Raw genomic sequence first — 24,207 nt, 5'->3', positions numbered from 1 at the left:
TCCCACCCTAATACTTCTTGAATACAGGTACAGGCTGGGGTGGGGAGGAGATTCTAGGATGAAAAGAATCTCCATATTGCCAGTTTTCCCCATCCACCTCTTGACCCTTCTCTTCTCTCTGAGCTACAAAGCCCAGTTGGGTTCAGACTTTACTTATATCACTCTCAACCTCTGACTGAGAACAGGGGTTGGGGGTGTGAGGGGTGTGGAGAGGTGACTGAGACAGACATATATTAAATATTTATTGAAACAGAGATGAAGCTGGAAGCTTGGTGGCATAGTGTAGGGAGTGGGACCACATGGAGGTCAGATGGGTACAGAGTGTGACAGAGCACATTGAACAAACAGTATGTCAGGCCTTTATACCTGACAGTGCCAGCAGTTTGGTCCACAAAGTTTCTACAGTTTTCACAGCCTGCACTGAGGAACTCTCTCTCTTTGGCCCCTTCATGGGGTCATGGTCTGGTCTTGCTCCCAGAGAAGGGAATTGAGGGCCAGGGATTTGTCTAGTAGAGCCTGTACCCCGGAATGGGCCCAAGGTTGTGTCAGCCTCTGAAAAGCTGACTTTTTTTGTTTTTGAGCAAGAGGTAGAGAAGGGAAGGGACCTATAGGAATGTGAAGGAAAGTTCGTTTGCAGAGCCTGAGAGGAATAGGACAGAGGGAAGGAGGTTGATGTCTCTTTCGCCCATAAAACTGAGAGGGGCAGAAGGACAAGGGCTGGAATGGCCTCTTCTTGCTCCTCCCAGATGGGCCAAATCCCAGGATGAAAGAGACAGTCAGGCATAGATGGAACTCAATTCAGGCCAGTCCCACAGCACCAAAATGTACATCTTTCAGGGGGCATCAGGGATGCTGAGGCTCATCAGCTGTGTCCTGGGATCAGGACTGCACCCCCTGTCCCAGTCCACCCTAGCCTGAGAGGAGGTGGTGATGATGAGGGCATGAGATCGTCTCTAAGCCCTGCCCCCAGAGTCTCCTCCAAGCCCCGCTAGTATGCAGCACATGCGGTCCAAGATCTGACCTCCAGCTTCCTCCCCAAGTCTGACTATGAGTCCTCCTTCAATTTGTCTTCTTGGTTGGCTTTCGATTCTTCAGCATTATGTAAGTGATGAATAGTCCTGGAACAGAAAGCCCAGAAACATACTTTTGTGAGCCAGGGTCACTACCCTTTAGAGCAGGCTTGTGGAGGACACAAAGCAAGAACAAGGCCAGTGGTACCTAACAAAGCAAGTGATCAACACTGACCAGTACCAACAGGAAGGCAGAAGGGACCTTGGCTGTCCTGGAGACTAGTCGACTAGTCTCCCGCTACATGCACAAATGCCTTCCCCAACCCCCTGCTAAGGGGATCCCCTGCACTTTTCCTGAAAATCCTTAGGGCAAAAATTTCACCACCCTCATATTCAGACAGCTTTAGACTTAAACTTTAGTTGCAGCAGGAGGGACCTCTCAACCCAAAAACAACAGACTGAGTCCCCAGTAGCAACCATGGAGTATCCTCCTTTAACCATAGCTAGGGAGAGGGGAGCCAGAACTGCTGCTGGTATAGCCCTGCCCATATCGGGGAGGAATGGTCCCTGGAGGTCTTCAAACAAAGGAGTGGGTCAGGCATATGTTAGAGAGGGGATCCACATGTCAAATGGCACTGAAGTAGATGATGTCTAAAAATGAGCCCTTTCCAGCTCTGAGACCATGACGTCAGGATCTCTCAAAGTCCCCTCCATAAATGACATTTTCCTCTACTCAGACAGGTGGCAGATAGTAGGAAGGCCTGGAAGATCAGGAGATTTAGGTCCTGATCCTGGGTCTCCTACTAATGATCACAATAATAAATGACAACGATGTGGCTCTTCTAAAGTTTGCAAAGTGCTTTATATACATTCTCTCATTTGATCCTCATTGAAAACCAATGGTGATATTTTCCCATGAGAAAGTGACTTGTTCAGGATCATACGGTAAATGTCAGAGGGGGGGATTTCTTTCTCATTCCAAGTCCAGCACCACTAACAGAAGACCTTGGTCAAGTCACATCTTAAGATCATAGGTTTAGAGCTGAAAAGGACCATAGAAGGTCATGAGGTCCAACTCTTTCATTTTTACAGGTAAGGAAACTGAGGAATACATAAGCAATTAAGCAAATTGCCCAGGGTCACATAGCTAGGAAGTAACGCAGAAAAGATTTGAACTCAGGTCTTCCTGACTCCAAGCCCAGTATTCTATCCACTGTGCCACCCTAATGCCACTTTGGTGAAGTGGTGAGTATTCCATGAAACCATTATCCACAGTAATGAAGAAGTTCAAACAGCTGCTGTCCTGTAAACCACCCCTGAAATGTTCTCCCCATTCCTAAGGGATCCGGGAGGAAGGTTACTTACCCACAAACAGCAACAGGAATAGGCCAGCTGCTAGAGGGATGATAATGGCATACTCCCTGGGCAGGAAGTACTTGTGGATGATGTGATCACTGTCTATGAAGGGCTGCAAAATAAAAGAGAGAGACAGAGAAAGAGACAGAGAGAAAGAATGAGAGACCAAAGTAAGTTCTACCACCAGAGCCAGCAGTACCCTATTTTGGGAGTGCCAGAAACAGTCCTGAAAGGTGACCCTGGCTCTCTTGGGAATCCTCTACTCAAGGCCTCTGGGAAGCCACCCACTCTCCCACTTCCCAGAGGGAAAACAGCTGCTGGTCAGTCTGCATGGCCTGACCAGCAGAGATGCATATGAGAAGTGGGAGCTCAAAAAAGTGAGTGTTTAGACTTGAAACTGGGGCTATAATAGCTGTGGGAGAAAAGGCAAGCAGTCCAGGAAGGGACATAACCACATCTTTTATTCATCCAAAGTGACTATTCAATGACAACAGAAGGCATGTGACAATATTCATTCAACAAATGGTTATTAAGCAAACAAAGATTAAGCACCTACTGGGTTCAGGGTACTCTTATGGGTACTACAAAAGATGGGGAGTTTAGAGAAATTCCCATCGCTGCCCTCTAGAAGAGGGATGAGACACAAAAGTAGATAAATTAACATGACTGTTAAGTCAATTTTGGAGGAATCACAGGGCCCTGTGAAGTCTAAGGGGAGAAGGTTGTTATCAATGGTAGAATCAGGGAAGAAGCAGCATACCAGAATGATCACCCAAATTGTGTAGTAGATGAAGGTCACAAGACTGAAAACCACCAGGCCAAATCCAACCACCTGGTCTGTTCCTGTGGCCTGGAAGGGAGAGAAAAGGGAAGGCTTTATTGAGCAATCATCTACCTGAAGGCATGCATGTATGCGTGTCATGACAGGTGGGGGGGATGAGGAGAGATCTGTGACTCTGATCACCCAAGAGACTCATGAAACTACCACAAAATCATAGAATTTGAGTGTGGGAAGGGACTTCAACAGCTGCCTACTCTGATACACGCCTGAAAGGAATCCCCACTAGAACACACTTGACCAGCATCATCTTTCTTCTGTTTAAATTCCCCAAAGAAGGGGATGCCACCCCTCCCAGTTGGTCCATGCCATTTTGGACAGCTATAATTGTTAGGAAGTTTTTCCTTACATCAGGCCTAAGTTTTCTGCTTTCAGAAACGTCCACCCATTCATTGTGCCCAGTTCTGTCTTCTGCCGCCAAAGGGAATATATCTAAACCCTTTCCCACAAGGCCCTTCAACTACCTAAATACAATTCTCATGTCCCTTGAGTCTTGTCTTCTCCAGGCTAAACATCCTTTATAAAGTCTCTGTTTTCAAGCTCAGTATTAGGTGAGGCAGCCCCAGACTCAAGTCAGGGGTAAGTGGATGTCTGATAATTCATAGCACCAATGACAGATCAAGAGATAAAGGGAGCAATCTCTCCATTTTACAGATGGGAAAACTGAGACCCAGTTTTTGCCATGAGGGCAAAATAACCAAAGAATCTAGGTGCCCTGTTCAAAGTACTATTTCTTCAAAGTATGTCATCATAGCTGAGGCAGTGCACTATAGCAGGAGTACTGGGTTTGGCATCAAAAAAGCTGGATTTGAATTCCAACTATGTTTCTTTTTACCTATGTGATCCTGAGCAAGGTTAGGGCTCAGCATCTTCATTTGTAAAATGAGGCAGGCTAAATGATCACTGATGGCTTTGGATCCCATGATCCTATAAAGCAAAGACTGGGACTTCCAGAGGTGACCCCAACTCCCAGATTCTAGAGGCCCCTAACTAAAACTGACTGGAAAAATATCCTTCCTGGTCTCAAGATCCTCCTCATTTGCTTTACAACTGAACATTCTGTGTTCTGTGGTCCCTATATTCTAATGTTCTCTGGGGTTCTATGGTCCTAAATCATTATCACAAGGCAGAATGTGATTAATGCCATAAGAAAGGTTAAAATTCTGGATTCTGTGTTTCAGGGTCCCATGATCTGACTAGTGAGTGTCAACAAAGCATTATTCCAACTCTGGACCCATGGAGATGAGACAGCCCCATTCTCACCCACAGTGACCTTTTAAAGACAAAAAAATAGAAGCCCACAGAAACAATGGCTCTCACAAAACCCCAGCAATAAAAACCCCCAATTGCTCCCCTCTCCCAGCAGCCAGGACAGATTTCCCCTTATTCATCAGTGACTAGGCCCATCAGCCTCACCCAAACCCTCACGAGGGAGCTGGTCACTTCCCGCCCAGGATAACAAAGCCAGGCCTGTCTCCTGCTTGGTGGCTAGTGGCTTCCAGCTTCACACTAGAGAAAGGAACTTGGGTTTCAAGCTTTATGTCTGGCAATCTCTCCAAACCACATAGGCTCCAGGGATTCCATTCCCCAGGCAGAGATACAGTTACAAAATAGAGTAACACTGAGCCTTGGCACCCAGAAGATAACACAAGGGGCATCACAGGAAAAAGTCTCTCTCCATCTTGGCCTTTTTTTCCTTCTTTTCAAGGAGAAATGATGGAACAGAGGACTGAAAGGTGGGAGGCAAGAGTTCTAGCTCTGGACATTTATTAAATATAAGTTTTACTGATGCCTTTTGTTTTTATATCAAAATCACTTCTTAATTGATATCCTATTGCTTGGCTTCTAAGGAATAGGAGAGGGACAAGAGAAAGGAAAAGAATTTGGAACTCAAAATTTTAAGAAATGAATGTTAAAAATGTTTTCATGTAATTGGGAAATATTTAACAAAACAAAAAAAATCTCAAAATCATTTTTTGCTATACCTCTCCCCATGCTTTTGGTGAAAACGATTTATCTCCCTGGTAACAAAGTAAAATAGTTAAACAAAACGAGAGTGATGGCACCTGGCTACATAGGCAACATTTAACACTCCTACTTCCCCAAAGGGAGATACCAAAAGGAGGGAGGGACACATCATCTCTTTTCTTGGCTACTCTGAAAGAAAAGATGGAGGTGTGATGCAGGGAACCAAGAGTCAGGAAGCCTGTAAGTAATTTCAAATCTTTTGACTGTAAAACACTCCCCCCACTCAGGGTCCTCTGGTTTTCTAGCTGTAAAATGAGGGGGTTCAATTTGATGGTCTCTAAGGTGCCTTAAATTCACGTGCTATTCCCTCTACTTATCATGTCTTCTCTCCAATTTCTACCTACTAAAATCAGAGGACCCAAAAACAAATGAATAAATAGATAAATAAATGGATGAATGAATGAATAAAAATAAATGAATAAGTGAATAAATAACAAATGAATAAATAAAGGATAAATGAATGAATAAAAATAAATGAATAAATAAATGAAATCATTGGTTCATCCAACTAGAATTGGAAAGGACCTCACAAGCTTTCCTGTCCAACCCTTTTATTTTGCAGATGAGGAAACTGAAGTCTACAGGTCAGATGACTTGCCCCAGATCACAGCTGTAGTGTTTGACACAGGATTTGACACAAGTCCTCATGACTCCAGAGTCAGTGTGTTTTCCATTATGCCCTGAGGTCTACCTGTCCACTGAGGGTCACCTCCAATGCCAACTTCTCTATGAACCTTTCCCTGACTACTGACTACCTTCCATCTCTCCCTCCTCTGAACATCTGTGGCATTTTGTGCTTGTCTCACTTATGGACTTATCTGCTTTGTTATAGTTATTTAAAACCATAAAGCTGGGGCGGCTAGGTGACACAGTGAATAGAGCACCAGCCCTGGAGTCAGGAGGACCTGAGTTCAAATCTGGCCTCAGACACTTAACACTTATTAGCCATGTGACCTTGGGCAAGTCACTTAACCCCAACTGCCCTGCCTTCCCCCCTGCAAAAATTAAATAAAAAATAAACCACTCGAATTCTATTAAAAAAAAAAAAACCATAAAGCTAGAAAGGTCCTCAGAACATAGAATATTAGAGTTAGAAGGGACCCAGAATATAAATTAGCGCAAGATTTGTTGTTTAATCATTTTTCAGTCATGCCCAACTTCGTGACCCCTTTTGTGGTTTTCTTGACAAAGATACTGAAGTTGTTTGCCATTGCTTTCTCCAGCTCATTTTACAGATGAGAAAACTGAGGCAAACAGGGTTAAGTGACTTGCCCAGGGTCAACAGCTAGTACATGTCTGAAGTTGGATTTCAATTCAGATCTTCCTAGCTCCAGACCTGGTGCTCTAATCACTGAACCAGCTGCCCCTGTTGGAGCTAGAAGGGACCTCAAAATATAGAGCTAGAGTCCTCAGCATATAGAATATTAGAACTAGAAAGCCCTTCAGGAAATAGAATATTAGAGACATGCCACAACTGTTTAGCACTGAATCTAGTAACAAGGTATTTAAATGTTCAAGAAATTCTTGGTGATGTTGATAGTGGAAGGGACCTCTGGATAAAATGTCATAGTTAGAAAAGTCTTTAGCACAGAGAGGATAAACTAGTAGGGACTTCAGTGGCTTTTCATGGTTCTAGTCCTTTTATGGGAAACTCTTTGGTGAGAGGAGAGCAGAGTTCAGCCTCAAAGGACTCTAGACATGGGCTCTCAACAAACATCTGCAGAATGGGCTGAGGGAGAACAGATTGATTTGATGCTGAGAATAAATCTGGCTTTAAGCACTGCAGCATTTGGGAGGAGGGACCACAAGCACACCAAGAATTTAGAAAAAGTGGAAAGGAAAAGCTACAAAACTTGGGATTTATTGCCATCAATAACTTACTTTAAAAATCTATCAGTGGAAAAATATACATACAGCACTATTTATAAGAGCAAAAGAATAGAAACAGTGTGCCCAACGATGGGGGAATGACAGAACAAATTCTGGCATGTGAATGTACTGGAACATTACTGCACTAAATGGGAAGTCAAAGTGATGCAGAGTGAACAAGGCCAAATCAAAAGGTCATTTCCCACAATTCCTACCACCATGTAAGGGAAGACCACCTAAAGGGCAACTAAAGTCATGACCCGAAACACTGGAAGAGACAGAGCTTTACTTGTAAGGCACACGCCCCTTCACTCTTTGAAGAAACTGAATCCTTAGGGTGGCTAGGTGGCACAGTGAGTAGCGCGCTGGCCCTGGAGTCAGGAGGACCTGAGTTCGGAACCGACTTCAGACACTTAACACACACAAACAAAAAACCTAGCCGTGTGACCTTGGGCAAGTTACTTAAACTCAACTGCCCTCCAAAAAGCAAAAAAAGAAAAAAAAAAAGAAGCAATCCTACAAAAAGCATGATGAATACACTGTCAATCATCGTGCCACGGTACATTGTGGGGGCCTTGTCCGGGACTTTGTTGGGTTTGGGGAGGATGTTTAGAAAGAAAATCTATCTATACATTTTTTTTAAACCTCCCAACCGGGCTGCAGTGCGACTAGGGAGAAGTCCCTAATCATCTCTGAACCAGTATAACCTATGAGAGGCCTCGACCGTCCTAATGTCCCGTCAGAAGGAAGCAGAGAGGTTGTGAGCTTTAAAGCATACCCCAGGGTCAGAAAAGCTGCCCCCATGGAGGTGGGGAGCTAATCAGGAGGCTTGGGAGGAGTTCTAGCAAAGCCACCAACTCGCTGGGTGAACTTGCTGCAAATCGCTACCCCTCTCTGGGCCTCAGTTTCCTCCTCTGTAAAATGGGGCGGCTGGACTAGGTGACATTTAAGGGCCAGTTCAACCGTCACTTCTTTCACGTACCCTTCTCGTTTTGACACCAAGATTGCCGAACACCCCCACCCAGAACGCCACCACCCCCAACCTCCGCTCACCATTTCTGCCGGATCCCAGTTGGAGAAGGACTCATGCCACTTCCGGACTAATCCATTTTTCCGGCGCAGAATCACAGTGCACCCTGGGAGTCGTAGTTCTTCGCCCTCCCCTCTGGAGACCGGCCATGTCTCTCTGAATGCCGAAGTTCCACCTCCCAGAGTAGGCCAATCCCAAGCAGCCCATGACCGTGGATGTCCTCGGAGTCCCACCTACCCGAAGGGCATTGTGGGAAATGTAGTTTCCAGGGATGGGCAAAGAGAAACGGGGGTCAAAGAAAGAGGTCTGGGTATGTTGCTGTAAAGAATGTTAGATCTGGAAGAGACCTTAGAACGAAGATGATCTTGTCCAGAGACTCTCAATCTTTTTTTGTGTTACGTGCCCATTTAACAGTCTGGTGAAGTCAATGGACCCTTTTCTCAGAATTTTTTTCTTAATTCATAATTGAAGGAAATGATAAATTTTAGTTGGGCATTAGTGAAAATAAAGAGCTGATTTTTTTCCCCCATCCTAGTTCACTGGGGGTCCATGGACCCCAGGTCAAGAACCCCTGACCTATTCCAACGCCTTCATTTTACAGAGGGGGAGCTCAATTTTCAGAGATGGGAAATAATTTGCCCAAGGTCACTCAGCAACCTAGTTTAGAAATGGAGTGTTTGGATGCTTCCAGCACCAGCTGGAATTCCATGATAATAGCTAGCATTTATATAGCACTTTTAAGGGCAGCTAGGTGGCATAGTGAATAGAGTGCCAGGTCTACAGTCAGGAAGACTCCTCTTCTTGACTTCAAATGTGGCTTCAGACACTTCTTGTGTGACCCTGGGCAAGTCATTTAACCCTGCTTGCCTCAGTTTCCTTATCTGTAAAATGAGCTAGAGAAGGAAATGATAAACCACTCCAGTATCTCTACCAAGAAAACCCCAAATGGGGTCACAAAGAGTCAGACAGGACTGAACAACAACAATATAGCACTTTTAAATTGGTAAAGTAATTTACATATGTTAATATTAACATAAGTGGGGATCCTTTTGACATTGGGTGGATTATATAATGCTATAATTATCCCCATTTTACAAATGAAGAAACTGAGTCTGAGAAAGGTTAAATGACCTGCCCAGGGTCACACTGCTAGCAAGGGTCTGAGGTAGGATGCACACTAAGGTCTTGGTGGATCCAAGTTCTGCACTCTACCTCTTGTGATACCTAGGGGCTGCTCCTAGCAGTATATTATGCTATCTCTTGTACCCAGTCTAAGCCCCTCCCTAGGAGCCCCAACAAACATTTATCAGGTGTCTCCAGTAAAATCAACACTGCTAGGGAGTTGGTGGTAGGACTAAGGGCTGACCTCTTGCAGTGAGATCCTTTGCAGTTCTAAGATTCATTCCTTGAGCAAACATTTATTAAGTGTCTGTTACATAAAAAGTCCTCTGCACCATGCTGAGACCACAAAGATTAAAAACACAGTCTCTGTTTTCAAAGACATTACAGATCTTGGTGAGGGGGTAATTTTGTCAGTTTGTGTGATACAAGGAGTATATCCCCCCCGTAAGCATGATACAAGGTAGAAGGTGATAGGGACAAGGGAGGGATCCAGGCATGGTCTTCTAGGAAAATTTTGGGAGACACAAGTAATTTCCATTTGGGGGGGAATCCTGGAAAAGGTTTCCCCCAGGAGAAAGTAGCCCTTCAGCTGGGCCTAGAGTGATTTCAACAAGCCAAGATGAGAAGGGCAACTTGACATAGTGAAAAGAAAACCAGACCACCCAGATATTTCTCTAGGACAGGAAAGACACTCCCTCCAACCCCCAATTAAGCTTCCATACTTTCTGGTCTGCTAATGCCTGAGTTCAAATCCTGCCTCAGACAGTTACTTGCTGTGTGCCCCTGGAGCAAGTGACTTAACCTCTGTGTGCCTCAGTTTCCTCATCTATAAAATAGAGATCATAATAGTAATCATAATCATAGTACTACTTTAGACTGACAAGACACAATACTATACCCTCAGTCTAATCAGGTGCCTCCCTCAAAGCATCTCTCTTCAACCACGGGAACTCTTCCTAGACTCACTCCTCGATGGATAGGTTACTTCTGTCCTTTTATATTCACCCATCCCAGTTATTCTGAACCCCAGGCTGCTCTGCCCTCACTTGGTTGCTCCCTTACTCCTACATGCCTCACCACTACCCCTCCAACAGCCTCCTCTGAGATCTGCCTGACCTTTCTGTGCCCTCTGGGAATGCCTACTCCATAATTAACAATTGTCCTTTCTTCGTAAAAGTCTTCCTTTCCAGCTCCTTCTGTCTTCTGATCCCCACTGAGACCTGGCTCCCTCCTGCTGACAGTAATTCTCTCCTGAGTCAGTTGTTGCATTTTCAGTGTGGGCATTCACACCTTATTGTTGTTGTTCTTCAGTTATATCTGACTCTTCATGACCCTCTTTGGGGTATTCTTGGTAGGAATATGGGAGTGGTTCACCATGTCCTTCTCCAGCTCATTTTACAGATGAGCAAACCAAGGCAAACAGGGTTAAGTGACTTGCTCAAGGTCACAGAGCTAGAGTCTGAGGCTAGATTTGAACTCAAGGAAATGAGTCTTCCTGACTCCAGGCCTGGCACTGTCCACTGTGTCATAACCCTCACAATTTGTGTCCTTCACTCCTATTCATGTACTCCTGAACAGAGCTGGAGAAAATCATGAAACCATGTTGATTTGGTCCACTATAAATTTATGGTATTTAATGTCACTTGGGCCTCACTATGACAAAACAAACATTCTTTTCCTTCCTGATCAGTTCACTCACTCACTGCCCATAGTAGCAATCCTCCCAGAGCACCCCCTCTTTCTACCATCTCAACTGAGGACTTTGCCTCCAAAAAGAAATGGAAACCATTCCCCGAGATCCCTCCTTGTCCTCCTCTCCTTATTCCAGCATTCCTACATATCTCCATTGAAGAGGTAGCCCTTCTCTGTGCCAAAGTCAATCCTCATATGTGTACCCTGGATGCCATCGCCTCCTGATTTGTCCTGCATATTGTCCCCACTATCATTTCTGATCTTTTAAATCCCTTCCTAACTACTGACTTTTTCTCTATTGCCTACAAACAAACGGGCATCTAGCTGGAGCAGTAGATAAAACGTTGGGCCTAGAGCCAGGAAGACTCATCTTCCTCTGTTCAAATCCAGCCTCAGATAGTCACTAGCTGTGTGACCCTGGACAAGTCACTTCACTCTGTTTGCCTCAGTTTCCTCATCTGTAAAATCAACTAGAGAAGAAAATGGCGAACTACTCCAGTATCTCTGCCAAGAAAACTCCAAATAAGGTTATGAAGATTCTAAAAAACTACCAAACAAACCTGTCTTGACCCCATCCTTTAAAAATCCTCGTTTCATCCAGCTATCCCTCCTGGCTCTCATCCTATATCTCTCCTCCTCTTTCATGGCTAAACACATTTAGAAAGCTATTCATGACAGATATCTCCTTCATCTCTTCTCCAAATTCTCTGCTCTGACCTCTTCATTCATCTGAAACTACCCTCCACAATGTTACAATACCACCTTTATTCATCTTTCACAGTATGTTCAAAGGGAGGGGACTTCTCACTAAAGTTGACACCAAGAAGATCAAAACATAAAACCAATGCATTCAACTAGTCACAAATGGCAAAGATCAAAGGCCCATTTTCTTGCCCACATCTTCCCTAGAGCATTGCTATCCCCATTTTTATTTCTGGAAAAACTGAGGGTTAGAGATTCTGGAAATAGAAAGTAATACAATTAGCATTCAAATTTAAATTGTCTAGTTGTGGAAAAATCATTGTCTATTTCCAATGATTTCTGAATTGCCAAGTCTAATGGCCTTTTTACATCCTCTTCTTGACCACTCTGCAACATCTGCCACTGTTGATCTCAGAGATAGTCTCTCCTCTCTAAGTTTTTGTGACATCGCCCCCTTCTCAGTCTCCTTTGCTGCCTCTTTTTCTTTTTTTATCTTTGCTGGCTCTTCCTCCTTGTCACACTCATCAACCATGGGTGTCCCCCAAGGCTGTGCCCTGGGCTCTCCTCTCTTTTCTCTCTACTCTCATTTGGTGATCTCCTCCCCTCCCCCACGAATTCAATCATCATCTCTATGCAGATGATTCCCAGATCTGTTTATCTCTCAATCAATTGCCAACTGCCTTTTGGTTGTATCAAACTGGATGTCCCATAGGCATCTCAAACTCAACATGTCCAAAACAGAACTTATGTCCACTCAAACCCTCTGTCTCCCCAACTTTTCTATTACCGTTAAGGGCAGTTACCCAGGTTGGCAACCTTGGCGCCATCCTCACCCCACATATCTAATTCTGTGTTAAATCTTGTCATTTCTACTTCTACAACACTCCCCATGCCCAGCCCCTTATCTCCACTCCAAGAGCTGCCATCACCATCTTGCTTCAGCCTCCTCATTTCTTGGCTAGATCCTTCAGCTTCTCTGTTTTAAGCTTCTTTCCACTCCAATCCATTTTCCACTCTGCTGCTAAGGTGACTTTTCTAAAGTGTGAGACCAAATGCAGATCAAAGCATACTTTTTTATTCTCTTTATTTCTCTTAGGTTTTTGTGTATATTTTCTTTCACAGCATGACTAATATGGAAATATTTTGCATGATTGCACATGTATAATCTACATCAAATTGCTTGCCTTCTCAATGAGGGGGAAGCAGAGTGAAGGAAAGAATTTGGAATTCAAAATTTTAAAAACAAATATTAAAATTGTTTTTACATGTAATTGGAGAAAAATAAAATATTAAATTAAAAAAATATAAAGTGTAAGATTTTGTTAACCCTCTCCCTAGCTTAATGATTTCCAGTGACTGAGTTTTTATTACCTCTAGGATCAAATATAAATTTCTCTAAAACTCTTCTTAGCTCCTTCCAACCTTTCCAATGTCTTACATTTGATTCTCTTTCACCAAGTCTACCATTCAGCTACAGTGGCCTCTTTGCTGTTCCTTGAATATGACTTTTCATCTTGCATCTCTCGGCCTTTGCTCTGGCTGTCCTTAATGCCTGGCATGCTCTGCATTCCCTTCCTGAGGCCTCTCACTTTTCTTGGCTTCTATCAAGACAACTCAAATCCCACCTTCTGCAGCTGCTAACCCTTTCCCCTCTGTTAGCTTCCCATATACTCTGTGCATCTCTCGTAGTGCCCAGTTATGCCCTGTAGCAGCAAGCACCCCAGCATCCCCAGGGTGGCTGCCAACATAGGTTCTTAGATCTGCTTTTCTAAAGGAAAGCAACTCAAAATGGGTTAATGATCTTGCTTTAATCAATCAAATATATCATTTACCTTGTTCAGGGGAAAAAGTCAGCACCCCAAACTTGAGAGTATACAGACAGAAGTTGTAAGAAAACAGAAAAACAGATCAAGCAGACAGGCCTCCAACTGTCTTGACCATTACATCCATACCTAGTCAGTTACCAGAGAGGGAAGCATCAACATCTGGGTTTTCAAAGTTGGGGGGCTCTCAAAGGCTGCCCAAAGTCTTGTCTGGTCAAATCACACAACACTTCTCAAAGTGAGCCCCAAAACAAAGTCTCACATCAGGGTTTATATAGCCTTCTCCTGGCTCAGAAAATGTAACAACCCTCTTGACCCACTGCGCAATCACAAAGTATCTCCTGAAAAACAAGCCTCCCTCCACAGGCTCGAGGTGCACTTAACCTAGGGGCAGGGAAGATCTTCTGCAACACAATTGTAGAAAGATGGCAACAACATAAATTTACATAAATTCCTATTAGATGCCCCCATTAGGATGTGTGTTCCTTGATGGTTTTTTGCCTTTCCTGGTATCCCTTGAATTTAGCACCATTTAGCTTGGCACATTGAAGTTTTTGCTGACAGCCAGAAAGACATAGGTTCAAGTCCTATCTTGTGTCTCAGGACCCTAGCTAACTCCCTAAGACTACACAAGCTACAGAGAAGGTATTGAGAAAAATCCATCTCCCGGTGAAATCCCAGGTCCAATTCCTATCCCCAAGATGGGCCAGAGTTATGTATCTTCCAGGCATATTCGAGGCATCGAGGCTCAGAGGACAGAACTTATGGTCAGGAACTTCTGGGTTCAAATCTGACCTCAGACATGTGGTGTGTGACTAGGGTAAAGTCATCCAACCTGTTTGCCTCAGTTTCCTCATCTATAAAAAAAGGGATAATAATAGCACTTATCTCCCAGGATTGTGGTGAGGATCAACTGAATAACATTTGTCAAGAATTTAGCAGTGTCTCTAGCACATGGTAGGTGCTATAAGCATGTTAGCTATTATTATACTGAATGACTTGTGCAAATGCCCGGAATCAGGGAGCCACCAAAGACCAGGAATCAACCAATCATTCACTTTAGTTGGAATGGAGTGTGCGGAGGTCAGTAATATAAAATATGGCTGGAAAGGTAGACTGGGACTACTCTGTAGAAGGCCTTAAACAAGGGCTGCTGGTAATAGCTTATTATATGTATTTTTATTTTATTTTATTTTGCTTTTTGGAGGTGCAATTGGGTTTAAATGACTTACCCAAGGTCACACAGCTAGTAAGTGTTAAGTGTCTGAGGTTATATTTGAACTCAGGTCCTCCTGTCTCCAAGGCCGGTGCTTTATTCACTGCACCACCTAGCCTCCCCTGGTAATTGTTTAATAGGGTAGCTAGGTGGCATAGTGGAGTTAGGAAGACTCATCTTCATGAGTTCAAATTTAGACTCAGACACTGTGTGACCCTGGGTAAGTCACTTAACCCTATTTTCCTCAGTTTGTTCATCTGTAAAATGAGCTGGAGAAGGAAAGGGCAAACCACTCCAGTATCTCTGCCAAGAAAACTCCCAAAATGGGGACATGACTAAAATGACTCAACAGCTGCTGAACAACAAATAATTTTGCAATTAGCACGTTTTCCAGCTTAGCATGTTTTCTAGCACTTTTATGTGACTAGACAATGAACAAGACAATAAACCATACCCTGATTGTAGCATTTGCCTATTTCCAAGGCATAAAAGCTCAAACTGGAAATTTAACCATTAGGAGCCTAATTAGGAGCTAGCTCCTGCATAAAACCAGGGTGCCACTGACAACTTCTGAGTATGGAAGGGACAAGAGCTGACCCATGATTAAGAAAATTCCCCAAACCAGGCCGTGTTTAATTGGTGCTCAGGGAAAGGCTCCCAGACCCTCCAGAGGATTTGAGAAGGGGGAGAGATGAGAGCTGGGGTAGTCCAGGGTTCGGAGGAGGATCTTGAAGAATGCGTATAGAATTTGGAAAGCCAGAAAAATGCCAGGACATTCCAACCCCACCCTCTGAGTGGCTCCTGTTACTGCCCCCTCCACCAGTCTCCTCCCTAGGGATGGGCTCACCCTCATCTACTATTTCTCTCACCCTGGTGGCAGGAGTCAATTCAGTTTCTGTAGGTCCCCATTCAGGATGAAGTATTGGGGGCCTCTGCCGCTGCAACTTCTGCTGTTCTTCCTGCCCCAGAGGCGGGGGACCCTGTCCCAGGATGTGGACTGTGTCCAGGTCCACCCTTGCACATGCCTCTTGCAGGGGAGTCATCAGGTTATCAATCTGGCTGCCATAGGACCCCTGACCATCGCTTTAGCCCCCAACAAGGAGCCTGGGGGATACGTTCAATTCAGCCCTTGCCAGCCTTTCAGCGAACCCGCTGACCTCACCTCCACTGACTGTGTTCAGGTGGCTGCATGTGTGACCCTGAGGTAAGGAGACCTCACCCCACCTGCCTCCCCATCCCAGGGAGAAATCATGAAGTCACATGCACTGTGGAAAAAGGACTGGCATCTGAATTAAGGAGGCCTGGTTCAAGTCTCCCTGCTGCTAAGGTTCTGCCATGTGAACTTCACTGGAACTTGAGGCTTTAGCTTTCTCGTCTCATAAAATGAAGGAAGGTATGTGTGGGTGGTACAGAGAGGGAGGGGATGCTATACTTGGAGTTAAGAAGGACACAAGTTCAAATTCTGCCTCAGACTGTTCAGGCTCCTTCCTCCCCAATGAGATGGGAGCACCCCTAGAGAAATGACTTGTTCTTTACTTTCTAGAGCAAGAGTTCTCAAGCTGGGTTATGAGAAACTTATCAAGGGGGTACAGGGAACAGGTTGATTTGAATTTCAATGCAATTATACTTTTTCTCCAAGAGTCCTTGGAGGAACATGTCTCATTTTCTTTATGAAAAACAGCTCCCTTCCCTTTATTTCTTCTGTGCACATGCATGGAAAACTCAAGACTTTCTTCCTTTCAATTAGGGACAAGGAGGCATAGAAAGGTTTCCAGAAAGCCAGGGGCCTGCCAGCTACTTTCACCACGACTTGGCTGTGACTGACTCTAAGGCTTCTTGTGCCTCAGTTTCCTCACCCATGACAAGGGCAGCCTCCACTGCTTCTCATTTGCTAAGGCCTTGCCTTTGACTTCCTCCTCCAGGCAGCCAGGCTCAGGGAATCTGCACCACACTGCCTATGGCAGGCACCTGAGGAGTGAATTTCGGTACAACAGCAGCACCCGTGCCTTGACTGTCAAGTACCCTGGTGAGGAGGGGATGGATCTATGGGGAAAGTCCTGTGCTGGGATCCAAGGGACCCATAAATCACTTAACCATTTGAGCCTTAGCTTTTCTTCTTCCCCCTCTGCAAAATGGGAATGATTCTCTAGAATAAATAGGAGTTCTCTACCTCATGGGATTTCTGTGAAGTTTTTAACTATAAAGTGGAGTATAAATGGGAGCTACTGTGATCATGGGGTGAGCTCTGCCATTTTGTGTGATTGGGAAAATCTAAACAACTAGGTGTTGAAGGTAGCAGCAGGCCTTGAGTCTGGAAGACTCCAGTTTAAATCAAGCCTCAGACACTTACTAGATGTGTGTCTCTGAGCAAGTCACTTTAACCTCTGCTAACCTCAGTTTCCCCATCTGTAAAATGTAATAGCCTCTACCTCTCAGAGTTGTGAAGATCAAACAAAGCAATATTTATAAAAATGCTTAGCACAGTGCCTGGAAAACAGTAGGGCTTCATTTCTCTCTAAGCGTCCATTTCCTCAAGTGTTAAATGAAGTTGCTAAGACTAAACAAGCCTTTGATCCTAATTTTATCTGGTTCCATGAGGTGGGTAGAAAGTCTAGGAGAGAAAAAGGATTTGGGAAATACTTGTAAGAATGAACAAAAAAGTATATATTAAATGCTTACTGTATGTACCCAAGGATCTTTTTTTAAAGACCTCATTTGGGAGTAGGAATCAGGGTGGGAGATGCCTATTTCAGGGACTGGTGGAAGCTCAGGGTTATAATTTTGAGCTTAAGGGTAGTTAGTAGACATTGTCTGGACTTGAGAATCTTTTATGCTAAAAGAGGAGTAGATAATGAGACTCTGGGAAATCAGGAGCCAGCACAGTAGATGAAGCAGTGGATATGGAGTCAGAAAGACTGGATCAAGTCCAGCCTTAGACATTAGCTGTGTAACCCTAGGCAAGTCACTTAACCTGCCTGCCTCAGTTTCCCCATGAAAACACCTATCTTATAGGGTTGTTGCAAGGAAGAGTAAAATGCTTTGCAAACAAAATGTTATATAAATGCTAACTTATCATTAGGAAAGGGGTTGGAATGTCATGTGGATGATTACTGGGAGAAGTTTATGGGCAAGAGGTTGAGGGGTTAGAGAATGAGGGTACTTGGAATCAGAAGGCTGGAATCTTGAAAGCTCCCCATGCCCCAACTTGACCCCTTTATCTTTTCCAGCCTGGCCTAGCAGCTCCCTGAATACCCTGGTCCACTTTAACTGCAGCCTAGTGAGTACACAGTATGACGTGTCCCTCCTGCCCAGCCACCTGGAGGTCTTCATCCAGACTCCCTGTGCCTGCCCAGACCATTGCCAGCTCTGGAGCCCAGAACCTGGCTCTCTCATCGCCATCTCATTCTTTGTGACCCTTGGCATCTACTTCCTTTGGGGTAAATGCTCAGAACTCCAGGCTGGGAGCTTCTTGGGGGAGAGAGGGTAGCTTGGAAGGCTGAGGAAATAGTTGACCACCCTTTCCTACAGGTGTTTGTGGGCTGTCTGTGAGCCACACCAACAGAGAAAGCCACCTCATCCCTCCAGACCAGCTTGGGTGCAGCCCCTGTTTCTCTTGCCTTGGGAAGTCAGAGGAAGACAAAGAAAACATCCCCCTTATGGGCCTCTGCTCTGGAACTTAGAACTCAGCTATGACCCTCCTGGCCTGGGTCTTCACTGCAATGTAAAGCGCCAAATATGTAGGCTGTGACTGATGGAAGCGGATGGGGGGGCTAGATGTGCTTGACCTTAAATGCAATCATTTTATGCCCTCCCTGGGGGGAGGGGCTTCACAGGTTGTTAGTCATTGAGAGAATGGGGGGGGGGAGGTGAAGAGTATGAATTAGGGCCAGCTGATCTTACCATGTCACAGTCCTAACCAGTATATTGAGGAGCAGGATTTAAGTAATATCTGGAGGGATTTCTAGGCCTGACAAGAGACCAACATCTCTTAAACCTAGAAGGATAATTTGTAATCTCCTTATTAAACTACCCCTCAGTGGTCTTAGCTCTGCCTCTGAATTCTGAAGTCACAAGTTATGCCTCCCTCAGTCTTGGCTGCTGTACAGTCCCATGCAACCCAGTGCCAGGATCCTTGGCACCGACACCCCACGTACCACACAGCACTGTCATAAGATATCAGGCCAAAAGGCAGGAGAACCTGGCTCTAAGGTCACCTTGAATAAAGCATCTTCCTTCTCTGACCCTTAAGTCACCTTCTGGGTCACAGTGAGAGGTTAGGAAGACAGGAGGGCCTAGAAAGGAGATATTTTCATCCTTCCATTGAAGGAACATCCTTAAGGACTGCCTAGTATCTGGCTACCTAGCAACAGGAGAGAAGGAAGTGCGTGGAAACAAGAAAGTGGAACCAGGCAGGGGACTAAGCAAAGTAATCCTACTGGGAGAGCAGATGGGACACAAACCAAGGTGAACAGAGCTGAAGGAGGGAGTGGAGAGATGCAGTGCTCAATCATTTCAGTCCTAACTCTGTGACCCCATTTGGGGTCTTCTTGGCAAAGACACTGGAGTGGTTTGTAATTTCCTTCTCTGGCTTATTTTATAGATGAGGAAACTAAGGCAAACAGGTTTAAGTGACTTGCCCAGGGTCACACAGCTAGTGTCTAAGGCTAGATTTGAAAGTGGGTTTTGCTGACTCCAGGCCCAGGCTCTATCCTCTGAGCTGCGTAGTTGCTCCTATGACAACAAGAGTAGTACAGTAGAGAAGGGTGATTAATCTTAAATTACTGATATTTATTTATATCAGAGGATTCTTAAACATCTCTGAGATAAGCTCCTGTGTAAAGCAGGGGAAAAGAAGGACCTGATAGTCTTTGGAGGTTCCTTCTGGTCCTTGACTAGTTCTTAGGTGACTGTCTTGAAAACTGGCAGTACATGGGAAGGAAGAAAAAGCTAATCCCGTGTCATGTCAACCTAACTTATTGCTCAGTACCCACAATCCAGCTCCTGGGGTGGCTAGGTGGCACAGTGAGTAAAGCGCCAGCCCGAGAGTCGGGAGGACCCAAGTTCAGTTCCGGCCTCAGACGCTTAACACCCACAAAAATACTAGCTGTTTAACCTTTGACAAGTTACTTAACCCCAATTGCCCTCCAAAAGGCAAAAAAAAAAAGTCTGATTCCTTGAAGACCTGGGACAGAGGCATGTGGAAAGCTCATCACAGAACAGGACCTCACTGGATAGCTCATCCAAATTGCACCTGGACATGAAGCCATGTCCACAACACACCTGGACAAGACTAGTTCTGTCCCAAGACTAGAGATGATGCCTGGATGGTGAGGGGAAAGGCTCAATAGGGTCTGGGGGAGTCCAGTCTTCTGTCTGCCATTCCAGAACGGCTGAATCCCAGATCAGCCAATTCACCCTTGTCTCTCCCATGGCTTCCTCTTCCTACTAGAAGGAAACCCACATCAGTCAAAGCCTAACATTTCCTAATGTCTTAACACCCCCCTCTAGGAATTCAGCATGCCCAATAACACACGCAAGAACAACAAAAAAACCCATAACTTTTAATTGGCCCCAAATCATAATGCCAATTTGACAAAAGACAGAATTTCCCCTTACACTGTAGTTTTCTATGATAGGAACAAGATACAGAAATACAAATACCGTCAGTTGAATTAAAGATGGCGATGATATTCCATAAGGGGAGGGGAAAAAAAAGAGGAAAAAGAATTTAGCTCCCTTTCTCCCTCCCTCCTCCCACCCCATTTAAAAAAGGTGGAGCAAATGACTCCACCCCAGGAAGCTGAGAATCACCCAAACCCAACTAGACACCTTCCCCATGGTAGTTACGCATGGGAGGGGACTCAAGATTGAGAGGGAGTGAGGGTGGAGTAAGGACCTAGAACTTTATTAACTCTTTTTTAGATCTCTGCGTAAAAAAAGATAAAACTCTCTCGAAGATTTCCAAACTGTTTTGCATAGACCTATCCCCTTTCCAAAAATATCTCTAATATAATCTCTCTATATATAGAATTTGAATCTAAAGCTCTGACAGCACTAGTTAGAACCACCGACGTCCAGGTATCAGAAAGGACACTACCCTTGGGGAGGGCGGGGGTTGGGAGGAGTGGAATTATTTCAGTATAAATTTGAAAAGGACCAGTGCAGTTTTCATCTAATTTTCTATCCCCTAACTACCTAATTCCCTCATATTCTCCTCTGGTCTTAAACTTTATATTTTTGTTTTCTCATCTATGGCTGCCTGGGCTTACTTTTCCCAGAAGGGTCATTAGCTGGATGGTCAGTCCTAGACTCCTGGGAATCTAAGGGGACCTCTTTCCTATCCCTGACTCCATTCATTCTTCAGTTTTTAGGCAAACAGCAGTACCCCATGCCAGATGACTAGGGAATGGGAAGAAAGAAAGAGGAGCCCAGTGTCGAAACTGCCAATTGAGAGAGGTAGAGGTGGGAAAGGCTGATGTGGATGACAGGTTTAAGGGAGCTCTCCCAAAGGGACTGGCATGCTCCTCATCTCAGAGGACCCCCTGGGCTTTCCCAGTAAGTGTGGAGCCCAGCTGCACACTCAAAAAAAACCAGGACATTAAAATACCACAAATCCCTCCTCCCCCTTGATCAAGTTTTTTTTTTTTTGTTAAGACCTCAGACCAAACTGTTGAAAAAAAAGAAAGGAATGTGAGGGGAGGTAGGGCACCTCCACTCTCTTAGGGACCCCCCAGTGTTGGTTCCCAGTTAAAGTGCTAGTTATTCACGAGAGGTGGGAAAGAGCGCTCCCTCAGAGCTGAGTCTGGTGCCTTTCTGAACCTAAGACAATTCTACTCAACAAATTTTCAGTCCTGACTTGGCAGGCAAGGTCTGATAAGTGTTTTCTAAAAGGTTAGTAAAAAAAAAAAAAGAAAAAGAAAAATGAAAAGGATCAACCTGGACCCCCCCACCTTCCCCCGCCCAAATGCTCACCCCAGCAGGGTTCCAAAAACAAGGATGTAGGACAAAAAAGGGCAACTGAGTCCTCCTGGGACCAGGGGAAGGTAGGGTGGAGACTAGAGCCCAGCTCTAGAAAAAATCATTCTCCCAACATTCCCCACCTAACAGAGAGGGCCAGCTCTCTGCATGCCCAGTCCTGACCTGACAGCTCCTCTGCAGAGCTGATCAGAGTGGTAGAGTCAAGGAAGAGAAGAAAGGAAACCAGGGAAATGATTTCTCTCTTTCCGGGAACAAAATAGCAAGAAGGGAAAAGAAAAACCATTATCAACTCAAAAAAAAAAAAAAAAAAACAACCCTCCCACGCCCTCCCAAAACCAAACACCAGCCAGCTGGGTTTATTAAAAATTACAACTCGGCAACTGAAATTAAAAAAAAAAAAGTTAAACCAGTGGTTTGAATGAGGAGGACACAGGCTCTGTATCTCCTGGCCTGGGCCTTTGCCATGGGGAGAGAAAGTGCTAAGAACAGAAGCTTTGGCAGTGGCAGGTGATACCCAGACACTAGAGGCATGGGCTGACAGAGGGGCTCTGTCCTGCTAGGAGCACAGCTCCAGGCCATGACTGAGTGAGCACCTCTCATCCTGTCCATTCCCGTCAATGCTGGGGGAAGGCATCCCCTTCCCGCTCACCAACAGAGGCAGAGTAAGTGGGGTGACCTCCCAGTTACCACAGTCTCTATGGCCCAGCAGGCCAGCTTTGCTGAAAGCAGACAAGCTCTTTTCTCCTGTTCCAACACCTCCAGCCTCCAGGAATTTGTGGACACTTTTCCCTCCCTGTCCAACTTGCTTTTTTTTTTTTTCTTAATTTCACTGTTGCATCAGCTGCCCAAGGCCCAGCCCCAAGCAGAGAATACACCAGGACTTACACGGTAGAGAGGGAAAGAGCCCCTGAACTTCACCCAACTGTGGACGTGAACCTGTCACAGGCCTACCCAGGAGGGCCGAAACAAAGTCAAAGTCAAAGCAGGTGGCTCCCTACCCTAATAAGGGAAGTTGAGGGGTAGCGGGTTACTACCTGGGCAGTCTGCTCTCCTGCCTTAGGTGGTCTCTCCCACTCTGGACAGATGAGGGAATGGGGGGTTTGATAGCCAGTGATACTTAGCTGACCTGGCCAGCAGGAAGAAGCATAGGTTTCAAAAAGGGAAGGCTCAAGGCAGTACAGGAGGGGGGCTGGCAGAAGGATGTGTGCGCATTGTTGGCGTGGGGAGAGGGATGGCCAACCGCCAACCCCTCAAGGCTCTGCTAGGGAAATATGTGTAAAGTGCAGAGAGCCGCTGTGAGAAACAGAGGCAGACAAATTCAAAAGGGAAGAGGGAGAAGAGAGGGATAGCTTATAAGCTGAAAGTATGTGGTATAGGCCAGGACAAACTAAGGAGGAAGAAGGCAGGTCTACCAAAGGCCACCTGGCAAGTCTGTCTGAAGGGCCCCAACCTCCTAGAGGGAGGAAGTCGAGGCTCAAAAGCTCTAAAAAGAGAAAGGGTATGAGCGGAAGGGAGGGAGCTGTAGGGGGAAGCCAGTCTTCAGCTCAGAACCAAAGGATAGCAGGAAAGTCTTACAGGGAGTTCTAGGAGGTATCTCCAGTCTCTGAGTGGTCTCGCTTCTCCCCTGGAGGGTTGTTAGTGGGAGGAATCAGAGATGCCTCTGAGGTATAGCTGGGTGCACAAGGTAGCCAGTCCATACAACTTCCAGGGGGAGGAGGAGGATGGGGCAAGAAGATCCTTGCCTCTGCACAATGACTCCAGAGAAGTCAAAAGCACCAGCACTGCAGAACAGGACAAGGACGTAGTCCGGACCAAACATGAGTGATTTTCTCCTGCTTTTAGGGAAGCGTGCCTGCCCACCCATGTCCGTACTCCAAGAGGCCACAACCCTACCCAGCAGGGGGCCTATAGGACTGCAGTGGGAGTGAGTTCCCTAACCAGACTCTACCTCTTCCCTTTGCCTTCTGAACTGGCACATGGGCCAATAGTTTCCTATAATGAGGAAGGATCTGTTTATGGGGTGCTCCGGAATGTATAAACAGGGTTCCCTAGAAGGCTAGGCTGCCTTGGGGCTCTTCTGTCTGGATGTCTGTTCTTTAGTGGTTTGGAGAATATTCACAGTGGTACAATCAGACTGCAGCCAGGGTCCTGGGAAATACTCTCAAGAACACCATGTGATGAAGTGGGTCAGCTCTGGGGAGAGGAATAAAGAGCGGTGGATGGAGGAGAGACAGATGATGAAGAGAGGCCCCAATGCCAGCTTGGGGCAGCCCAGCCTCAGGACTGGTCTGGAGTGCAAAAATCAGATGAGAGTTGACAGAAGTAGAGATGGATGGAGAAGTGGTCCCTGGAAAAAGAAGGGACCCTCCCTTCTGGAATGACTCAGGTCAGAAGATCATGGTGGTCAATGGCTTTCAATCACTACAGGCTCAAAAACTCCAGAGGAGACTCTATAGGAGGGAAATAGAGAAAAAAATGTTTAGAAGTTCATTAGATCCAAAGTTTATGCCACTGACAATCAATAAAAGCCAATGGGGAGGAGA

General features: G+C 45.4%; 2 protein-coding genes and 1 long non-coding RNA gene across 3 annotated transcripts in view; 1 reads left to right on the top strand and 2 right to left on the bottom strand.

Moving 5' to 3' along the window:
• Positions 1-229: 229 nt before the first annotated feature.
• On the bottom strand, positions 230-8,306 carry DPM2 (dolichyl-phosphate mannosyltransferase subunit 2, regulatory). Its single transcript, XM_069069531.1, has 4 exons — positions 8,155-8,306; positions 3,127-3,216; positions 2,376-2,478; positions 230-1,118 (listed from the first exon to the last, which is right to left on the bottom strand). The coding sequence occupies exons 1-4, from the start codon at positions 8,155-8,157 to the stop codon at positions 1,060-1,062; spliced, it is 255 nt and encodes an 84-aa protein (XP_068925632.1). The 5' UTR covers positions 8,158-8,306; the 3' UTR covers positions 230-1,059.
• A 5,145-nt stretch (positions 8,307-13,451) lies between these two features.
• Positions 13,452-18,731, top strand: LOC138147180 (uncharacterized). The gene is made up of 2 exons (XR_011164720.1): positions 13,452-15,890; positions 16,609-18,731. It is a non-coding gene; the product is annotated as an uncharacterized lncRNA (long non-coding RNA).
• A 1,502-nt stretch (positions 18,732-20,233) lies between these two features.
• EEIG1 (estrogen-induced osteoclastogenesis regulator 1) overlaps positions 20,234-24,207 on the bottom strand; it is a 43,857-nt gene continuing 39,883 nt past the window's right edge. The window contains exon 11 of the mRNA XM_069069530.1: positions 20,234-24,114. Coding sequence (XP_068925631.1) covers positions 24,069-24,114 — 46 coding nt within the window. The 3' untranslated portion in view covers positions 20,234-24,068. The remainder of the gene's footprint in view (positions 24,115-24,207) is intronic.

The sequence above is a fragment of the Petaurus breviceps genome, unplaced genomic scaffold (genome assembly GCF_028583685.1).
Source record: "Petaurus breviceps papuanus isolate PSGF00001 unplaced genomic scaffold, PetGlider_PUasm1.0 90779, whole genome shotgun sequence".
Taxonomy (NCBI): Eukaryota; Metazoa; Chordata; class Mammalia; order Diprotodontia; family Petauridae; genus Petaurus; species Petaurus breviceps.
This window is presented reverse-complemented; position numbering and strand designations above follow the sequence as displayed.